We start from the raw sequence: 10,790 nt of genomic DNA, 5'->3' as shown, positions 1-10,790 counted from the left end.
GGTCTAATATACATTATTAACAAACAATAAAGAAATATTGTTGGAATATGTTGTGTTTCAGTGGTCTAATATACATTATTAACAAACAATAAAGAAATATTGTTGGAATATGTTGTGTTTCAGTGGTCTAATATACATTATTAACAAAGAAGAAAGTATTGTTGGAATATGTTGTGTTTCAGTGGTCTAACATACATTATTAGCAAAGAAGAAAGAATTCTTGGAATATGTTGTGTTTCAGTGGTCTAATATACATTATTAAGAAACAAGAAGGAAGTATTGTTGGAATATGTTATGTTTCAGTGGTCTAATATACATTATTAACAAACAAGAAAGAAGTAATAATGTTGGAATATGTTGTGTTTCAGTGGTCTAATATACATTATTAAGAAAGAAGGAAGTATTGTTTGAATAAGTTGTGTTTCAGTGGTCTAATATACATTATTAACAAAGAGAGAAGTATTGTTTGAATAAGTTGTGTTTCAGTGGTCTAATATACATTATTAACAAAGAAAGAAGTATTGTTTGAATAAGTTGTGTTTCAGTGGTCTAATATACATTATTAAGAAACAAAAAGATTAGATAATTTATAATTATTCCTTTAGGTAATGTAATGAACCTGTACACTTAATGTAGTTTAAATCTTCCAACACAGAGTTCTTTGAGGTAAGATTTATCATATAGGATATTCAGTATGTTAAATATCATTTCAAAAGTTATTTTACAAATGTTTATTAACCTTCCTCTCCACTTTGATTCAATTTTTTTTCCACACTGTACCATACAATAAAATATTTAGAAAGGAAAATTTAACAAGTCTGAAGAAATACAGTAAAATGTATTTCCAGTACATAATATTTACAGTTATGAATATACCTTGAACAATTTCAAAGTCAATGAGCAATTCTGAAAATACTACTAAACCCTCAACAAAAACCATTGTTACTATCACAGCATTGAAGACTTTTCCATTGACAGACACCCATATCCTCTCACATAGTCTGCAAAGAAAAGAGAAAACCTTTATGAGTACATACACACGTACTGGACATATTAATCAAACTTGTATGCAATTAAACACTTAGAAAATGTTAAACTGTGAAATACAAGAATATCAAAATTTTAAACATGTGATACATTGATTTTTCAGTACATCTTGATGGTGTATAATGTATAATACTAAAATATGTTGTACTAAATTATATTAGTTAACATGTATCCTTCAACAAACATGTTGTATTCAGTTACATTAATCAACATGTATCCTTCAACACTAAAATATGTTGTACTAAATTATACTAGTTAACATGTATCCTTCAACACTAAAACATGTTGTATTTAGTTGCACTAGTTAACATGTACCCTTCAACACTAAAACGTTGTATTTAGTTGCACTACTTAACATGTATCCTTCAACACTAAAACATGTTGTATTTAGTTACACTATTTAACAAATATCCTTCAACACTAAAATATCTTGTATTTAGTTATACTAGTTAATATATATCCTTCAACACTAAAACGTGTTGTATTTAGTTACACTAGTTAACATGTATCCTTCAACACTAAAACATGTTGTATTTAGTTACACTAGTTAACATATATCCTTCAACACTAAAATATCTTGTATTTAGTTATACTAGTTAATATATATCCTTCAACACTAAAACGTGTTGTATTTAGTTACACTAGTTAACATGTATCCTTCAACACTAAAATATCTTGTATTTAGTTACACTACTTAACATGTATCCTTCAACACTAAAACATGTTGTATTTAGTTACACTAGTTAACATATATCTTTCAATATTACATTACATTTTGTGTATACCGAGCACAAAAAATATAAGGAGAGTTTTAAATATACAAATAATTTAGCAAATGTCAAATATTTGAATACATTAACACAAGAAAATCACCCCACCTGGTGGAATCATCATCATCCAGTGACTCATCACCTGTGAGACTCCAAACCAGTGGTTCTGAGTTTCGCATTAGTTCTTCCTTACTGTTGAAAAACATGGAAAAATTTCTCATGTTAAATGAAAGCTATAATGCACAATTATGTTTTCAAACATGAATGTTTATTTTTGACAGTATGAGTAGGTTTCTCTGAAAGGAATGAAGATGAAACTTGCAAGAACAAATCTGCATTGTCCAACAACCATCTACAACAATAAACTGTACAAGCTACTTCAATTTCCTTTCTTCTGGTTTGATTAGACTTAAAAAAGACGAAAAAGTATGGGATTGAGACGTCTGTCATAGCTTAACCCACATGATGACAGAATTGATGACAAACACCTAAAAATCAGTACATGTAGGAGACTAATGCTTATATTTCACATCTATTTGAATACATGACTAAGCTGTACCCACTAAGTTTGGACTAAACCATTCTAGAGAACTACAAACACAGGGCTTCATAAAAACTTAAACATTGTAAAAACATTATAAAATACTTATAACAGTAAATGTATAAAACCAATATTTATAACAGTAAACTTACAATTAACATTTCTCAAGACATAAAAATTATAATCACCAGTATTTACAGTAAACTTTTTGATAAAGTTGCACATAAAACACAATTAAAACTATTTTTATTACATACTTATGCCCTAACACTTGATTTCTATAATATTAGTAATTACTTATTTGTCCAAGCTTGTCTTTGGTAATTCTTTATTACAATGTCTTATTTGATTCATCCTTTATAAAAAATCCTGTTTTAACAAGTTTGTCTGTGGTAAATCTTTATCAAAATTCCTCTTTTGAAAAAGTTTGTATAGTTTATGTAGCAATCCTATATCAGAATGTCCTGTTTGATTTATCTTTATCAAAAGTCCTGTTCTGAATAAGTTCATCTTTGGTAAATCTTTATAAAAAGTCCTGTTTTAACCAAGATTGCATTTGGTAATCCTTTATCAAAATGTCCTGTTTGATTAATCTTTTATCATATGTCCTATTTTGAACATGTTTGTCCTTGGTAATTCTTTATCAAATGTCCTATTTTGACCAAGTTCGTGTGTTGTAATTCTTTATCAAATGTCCTGTTTTGACCAAGTTTGTATGTAGTAATTCTGTTGGATTAATCTTTATCAAAAGTCCTGTTTCAAACAAGTTCATCTTTCACAAACCTTTATCAAAAGTCCTGTTTCGAACAAGTTCATCTTTCACAAACCTTTATCAAAAGTCCTGTTTCGAACAAGTTCATCTTTCACAAACCTTTATCAAAAGTCCTGTTTCGAACAAGTTCATCTTTCACAAACCTTTATCAAAAGTCCTGTTTCGAACAAGTTCATCTTTCACAAACCTTTACCAAAAGTCCTTCCTATTTTGAATAAGTTCATCTTTCACAAACCTTTATCAAAAGTGCTGTTTTGAACAAGTTTGTGTTTGGTATTCCTTTACCAGAATTTCTTGTTTGATTAAACCATTATCAAAAGTCTTGTTTTAAGTTTATGTGTGATAAGCCTTTATCACAATGTCCTGTTTTGAACAAATTTGTCTTTAGTAAATCTTTATTAAAAAGTCCACTTAGTTAGACACTACTTGAAGACTTGTCTACTTAGCTAAACACCACTTAAAGACCTGTCCACTTAGTTAGACACCACTTAAAGACCTGTCCACTTAGTTAGACACCACTTGAAGACCTGTCCACTTAGTTAGACACTACTTGAAGACTTGTCTACTTAGCTAAACACCACTCATAGATCTGTCTACTTAGCTAAACACCACTCATAGATCTGTCTACTTAGCTAAACACCACTCATAGATCTGTCTACTTAGCTAAACACCACTCATAGATCTGTCTACTTAGCTAAACACCACTCATAGATCTGTCCACTTAGCTAGGCACCACAGGAAAATCTATCCACTTAACTAGACATCATTCAAAGACCTGTCCAATTAGACATCTTTTGATTACCTGTCCACTTAGCTGGACACCACAGGAAAATCTATCCACTTAGCTAGACATCATTCAAAGACCTGTCCAATTAGACATCTTTTGATTACCTGTCCACTTAGCTAGGCCCCACTTAAAGACCTGTCCAATTAGACATCTTTTGATTACCTGTCCACTTAGCTAGGCACCACTTAAAGACCTGTCCACTTAATTAGACACCACTTAAAGACCTGTCCACTTAATTAGACACCACTTAAAGACCTGTCCACTTTGTTAGACCCCACTTAAAGACCTGTCCACTTGAACACCACCCGAGTACATGTCAACTTAGGCGGACATCATTCAAAGATCTGTCCACTTATCTAGACACCACCCAAAGACCTTACCTATTAGCTAGATGTCATTCAAAGATCTGTCCACTAAGTTAAACACCACTCAAAAATCTGTCCACTTTCATAGACATACTCGAAAACCTTTATACTTAGCTAAACACCATTGAAAGACCTGCCCTCTTAGCTAGACACCTCTTAAATGTTTGTACACTTAGTTAGACACCACTTCAGGGTTTGTCCACGTATTTAGACAGCACACATAGATCTGTACACTTAGTTACTCACCACTCAGTTGCCTTCAGAAATGTGTAGTTGTAAACATGAATGAATAAGTAATGTCTTCCTATATAGCAGCAAAATACAATGAAATGTGTCACCAAACTAGATCTCTCTATTCAACAGATTTCAAGATCCCTCCTATCAGCAAAACATCCACTTCCTGTGTAATTGTGGAACATCTATATCATGTTAGTGGCTTTTAGAGTTCTACTATAAATTCAATGTACTGTGTAACCTTACTAAAATGAAAATTATTGACAAGTTCTTTTCAAGAGAAATTAACCTAAGATGTTTAGTGAACTAGGATAAAAAATCTTATCAAAGTCTGCAAACAAGATTCTATAACTTAGATCAGAAATCCACTCAAACAGCAAGATTCTATAACTTAGATCAAAAATCCACTTAAACAGCAAGATTCTATAACTTTGGTTAGAAAGTCACAAACATTATAAAGTTATATAACTTAGATGTAACAGTTTTAATAGAAAATAACATTATAAAAAAAAATTCTGAGTGTTAAAAGTATAATTAAAAACTTTGAAATGAGTAGTTCTTCTTCTCAATGTCAAACATTTCCAGATAATTACTTTTTTTTGTTACACATCTTTGACATTTTTTTCCCCTATCATACGTTTCTGGACAATTATCATCTTTTACACATCTTTCTGACATCTTCTTGTCACTGTAACACATTTCCAAATAGCTACTATCTGTTACACAAGTTACCATATTCAAAATACTATAATACTGTGATTTTAATCAATTTAATTTTCAGCTTAATATTTTATGTCAACTAATGCTCTAAATGTATAGAACATTCAACATCAATATTATCTTTATGTAACATTTTATTTCATTTACAAGAGATTTGCACAAAATGGAATATTAAGTCAAAGTTAAAATGAAGTTTTAAAAATTACAATACAGTTTTTCACAAATCCTCAACACTCTCTTCATTGTTAAGAGTACTCCAAAACAAGAAGAATACTGAATGAGCAATGACTATTATTTTTACTGATTTCAACTTAAATAAACAGAAAGATTCAAAATAACGACGAAATATAAAAAAGTATAAATTTCCTAAAGTGAATATAAAGTCATTACTGAGAAAAGCTTTCTTTGACATAAACTAAGTCTGAAACAACAGAAAACACTAACCTGAAACAACTTGACTAACAGTAACTGCTAGTAGAGACAAATTGCTCAATCATTATATCAACTAAATATAAATATAGTAAACAAATTTGAATACAAAAACAAGCTTGTACAAAACAATGGCTTTTCCTTCTTAACACAGAAGCCTAATAATATTTGACAGGAAAAACAAAGACAATGTGATACACATGGAAACATCTACTCACTGTACTGTGACACTATTGCCCCCTACAACAAAAACACTTTCTCAGTGTGCAAACAGGATGTACCATATAACTTTTCACTACTACGTACACCTGAATAATGCTGAATGTTTTGGGACCACCCCTACAACAAAAATATCATAATATACTACAAAAATTTAATGATAACAAGGTATAGTAGTAGCTTGAGTAAATATTCAAGGATAAATTGTGATATTCTAAATTCAGCTACAAACAAACATCTACCAGCTACATAATTATATCTAACTGTTTAACAAGCTTTTATGACAAACATTGCACATAATATTTTGTATGTTTATCAAAGTGGTCAGATATGGGAAAAATGTATTTAGTACAACAATATGACTTTTTTTTTTTAATGTCAATGGGAATTGTGTTAGGATCTTTTTTTTGTTCATAATCTGTCAAAGATCCTAACACAATTCCCATTCACCCAGTCTGAAAAATGTCTAATTACTATCACCTATTACATTCTCTTACAAAGCCTTTTTTCTTTTTTTACTTTACTTCTACAAAACAAGACAGTTAAATCTGAGGTTCAAGATTCCATTTCTAACCCTACAATAATACTTTCCATGTGTTTTTCTTTAGACAAAAAATGTACATCATATTTGATTTAACAACAACAAAAAATCTTTACAAATTCATAAATCAAGGCTTTGTAAATCTTTCTTTACTACAAATCAGTTTTCACTTAGTTGAAACTTTAGAAAGTTATGCAAATACCAGGGTTAAATCCTGATCACAGTAAACTGGTTTTGCTTTTAAACTTGGGTCAATACCATACTTCTCAATTATTTAACATTTCAGTATTTATGTTAAATATTTTCAATTTGCAAATATTCCTATGTGATGACATTAATGGCAATCATATCATATTGTATATTTAAGACTTAAGGAATATGTTCAACCACACAAAACTTGGTTAAAAATGGCCTTTTCTAAATTCTACAGCATAAGATTTCTTGGAAAGGTTAACAAAATATGTCAAATCCAAATCCTTAAAGTTGTTATATTCATTCTTTAATAGTTTGGTAGCACACTCTCCTCTCTCATCAAAAGTTAAGAAAAGTTATTTTACAGCTGTATACAAACTACACAGAATTAAAAGGAAATGTCCCTTTACATTTAATTTCTAAATTATTTGCTTCGCACGTTATCAATATTTAATTCCACTTTCACATGTCTATGTCTGAATAGAATAAAACTATTTTTGTAAGTTATAGTACAATGAGACTAAAAGATAAATTCTTTATATACTTTTCACTCATAAACTTATAATAGTGGAATAAGATAATGAGTTATATCTAAATATAAACAGTAGTACACTATTTGTAGAAATCCTAATAGGGTAAAATGAACTGATGATGAAGATAAACAGCTTACATATCATAACATTTATGCACCTAAATTTGCTAATACAAGTAACATCACTACCCTCAAAAGGTTTAGTTGGGAAACGTTAACCTATTAAACTTATTATCAAATGAATATCAATATAAAACAAGAACAAACATTCTTCCTTAACCAACAACACTAGCAGTAGTTATACAACTAGTAAGAGTATATTACTATTAGTATTACTAGTACTAGCAATGATTACTAGTTGTAGTTATAAAGAACTAGTAGTAGTACTGCTAGTAGTTTTACTATTAAGTTAAATTACCAGTAAAGCTTAGGATTATGTAACTCCTAAACTCATTTCAAAATTTAATTAATGTCTACAATTACGACAAATGAAATATAAACAACTATAAAGGTCATTCAGAAGTTTACAAAAATGGTGTTGTTTGTTTGCATTACCCTATTATTATTAAAACCAAGATTACCTGATTGACGGCGCCATAGTCTGTCATGTTCAACACACATGGGTAAATGATTTTATTTTTCATCAATGATCCCACAGATCACCAGCAGATGTCAGTACAAATCTGTCTCTGCCCTCAATAATTCTAGATACAATTTCGAGCTTCTTTTGCGCAATAAAACATCAATGTTTAAAAATATATATATATTTTTTTTTTTTACTTTTTGCATTGAGATCCTAATTTAATTGTTTTCTGATTGAGGTGTTTAAAATTGTAAAGGGAACTGATAGTGTTGATGCATCATCTTTTTTCATACTTAACAGTGAGAATGACAGGACTAGGGAACATTTTGGCAGGAAAGAAGCCATCTACAGCTAAGGCAGTTTTATTTTTCTCATAGACTGGTTGGCTTTGGGAATGGGTTGACTTCGGATGTTGTGGAGGCAGCAAATTTAAGTGATGTTAAGAGAAAGCTTGATAAATATATGAATGATAAGGGCTGCCTTTAAGATTTTTTACAATTTATTTATTAATAATTTTAGTTTAGTTTAAAGATGGTATAGCCAAGATGGACCAATAGGTCCCATGTTGTTCCAAAGCGTTACATTATGTTAAATAAAAAGAGAAAATATAATTGTTATGTTACTATCAATTTTATTACACAATGAAGAATAACTTGACAGTAAGAAAAATAATAAATTTGGTGTTTATGAGTATTAAAATCAAACTCAAGAGCAAAAAAAAAAAAGTTGTTCGTACAAATATATATTTTTATTTGTTAAATATTACTATAAAAGTAATTGATTTTGCTTCACTAATCATTTCGTTAACATATTTTTTGTCCACAGCAATATTTTTATCATATTTCGCCATCGCAATGGAATACAAGTAACTTCTGAAACAAGTATAGTAATGGAAATAAAAAAAATGGTTGTGAATTTGTTTCCAATCAACATATTTCATCACCTGCTTTCGCTAAAATGGTTTCGTTGGACTTCACAGATATTGTGAATCTTCTGCTACTTTGTGAAATTTAAAATTGCTAATACAAGAGGTGTAAAGATACTGATAAGTAATCAATTGTTGATATAAGGGCTTTTTTTGAAACAAACTTTGTTATAAAAGGCGAATTCGAAGAAATAATAAAAATCAAGTGAAAACTACATATTATATATGTTTTAAGCAATGATCAGCAGTAAATAAACTATATTAGTCATTAAAATATTTTATCTAGAGAAAGATAAAATAATGTATTATATCATAGTAAAGCTAAATATAAATTAAGTTTTTTTGTGTTACCATCTGATGGTGTAGATTTAAAACATAACATATGGACAACAGGGGATAATTTCATCCTTGTCCATCCTTGACCTCGAGAAAATCAAAACTTTAATCCCACTCTATATTTTTCAGGAAATCTTCTCTTAACTTCTTGCATAGTGCTCTCCTTCATTAGTGCCGACAGAAGTTCATTCCATAGGCCAGTCACCCTGCTAAAAAATAACATAAAACAAAACCATTTTACTAGAGTCTAACCCATCTTTCCAAAACTTTTATCCTCCTGTTCTACTGTCTTCAGAATACCACACAAAGTCAGAGGCCTTTATCCTATCGATCTTCCGGATAATCTTGTAAATTTTCACTCACGTTTTACCCTTAAAGTAAGATATTTCAACCTATCCTTATAAATTTAACACTTCTATCCCTAAAATTACCCTTTATGTCTTGTAAATAATATATTTATATACATGTCTTAACTTCTTATTAGCTTTACTACTAGCAAAAGAGCACTGCTTCTATGACTTGAGTGACTTATCCACCACTATTCCAATATCCTTTACTTCCGACATGCTACTGAATGGTTACTGTAAATAAGAAAGAGCAAAGATCCGAGTACTAAGCCCTGAGATACTCCAATAGTAACAACGGTCCAGTTTAACTAGACTCCGTTAATAACTACGTTTTCTGCTTTCTGTCATTCAACCTCCATATAGTCCAATTTACTGATCTTTCTCCAGCCACTACTAATGTGATTTTCTTTGCTAATTTTTTGTATGGTATCTTATTTAAAAAAATTTAAAATCTAAGTACACCAAATCCTTGCCATTCCAATCGTCCAGATAAGAAGTAATACAATCGTAAAACGTTAACAGATTAGCAAGACAAGATTTACTTTTGATGAATCGATATTGCCTTTTGTTAATGATATCATATTTCAATAAATGATTTGTATAAAGTTTCTTTTATCAGGTTATCTAGAATTTTTTCATTTTTTCCACAACTGAACTAAGACTAACTTGGCTACACATTCCAGGACTTGTCTTAACAATCGTTTAAAAATATGGGTAATCTTATTATTGATGTCAAGAGGATAATTCTTAATTTCATAGCATTCTTACTGATTTAATGAAGATCATTCCTGATCTCATAGCATATGTTTTTGATATCATCAGGACATGGAAAAGTGGTGAACAAAAATCCTATTTACGTAAACTAATATAAAGTAAGTTCCAGCTCTGAACTGTACACATGAGGAAGCAGATACTTGTATAGCTTTGTACGCTCATCATGCAGCCACAAGTAATTACAAAGAAGTCACCATCACCATCATCTGTAAGAAAACAGATGTTTCTCTGTTGTGATTTGTAATTGTAGTGAGATACCTTTCTCTCCGTAGCAAAAGCATGGAATGAAAAACCATAGCTGATACATGGACATTGGAATACTTGTCATAGCACTAGGGACTAACATGTGCAAGATTTTACATTATGCAACACTTGGTGTTTTCGCAGCCCTGGACGAGCTGACCACATTAAGTTAGTAAAGGGTAATCCACAGTATCAAATGACATTCTGTCAACTTAGCGAATTTTCATAAGTCCCTAAAAACTCTTTAAGCAAGTTGAAACACTCATTTTTCTGCTCATAAAATATCACCACCATAGATAAGATGCTTGTTCATTCATAAAGTACTTCCACCAGAGATAAGAAGTTTGTTTACTCATAAAGTACCTCTACCATATCCATGATGCTTGTCTACTCATAAAATACCACACCATAAATAATGTTACGACAGCGGAAG

At 30.3% G+C, this 10,790-nt stretch overlaps 1 protein-coding gene across 3 annotated transcripts in view; it reads right to left on the bottom strand.

Annotated features, from left to right (window-relative positions):
* LOC111087200 overlaps positions 1-7,770 on the bottom strand; it is a 22,989-nt gene extending 15,219 nt beyond the window's left edge. For 2 of the 3 annotated variants that reach the window (XM_022393049.1, XM_022393051.1), the window contains exons 1-2: positions 1,926-2,122; positions 877-1,001 (exon numbers count right to left, since the gene is read on the bottom strand). In XM_022393049.1, coding sequence (XP_022248757.1) covers positions 877-1,001; positions 1,926-2,038 — 238 coding nt within the window. In that variant the 5' untranslated portion in view covers positions 2,039-2,122. Of the gene's footprint in view, positions 1-876; positions 1,002-1,925; positions 2,123-7,730 lie in introns of those variants that run through there. The other variant, XM_022393050.1, reaches the window with a different exon arrangement.
* Between the last annotated feature and the right edge of the window lie 3,020 nt (positions 7,771-10,790).

Source organism: Limulus polyphemus, unplaced genomic scaffold (assembly GCF_000517525.1).
Source record: "Limulus polyphemus unplaced genomic scaffold, Limulus_polyphemus-2.1.2 Scaffold1865, whole genome shotgun sequence".
In the NCBI taxonomy this organism is placed as follows: domain Eukaryota; kingdom Metazoa; phylum Arthropoda; class Merostomata; order Xiphosura; family Limulidae; genus Limulus; species Limulus polyphemus.
Note: the sequence above shows the minus strand (reverse complement) of the source record. Positions and strands in the feature narration are given on the sequence as shown.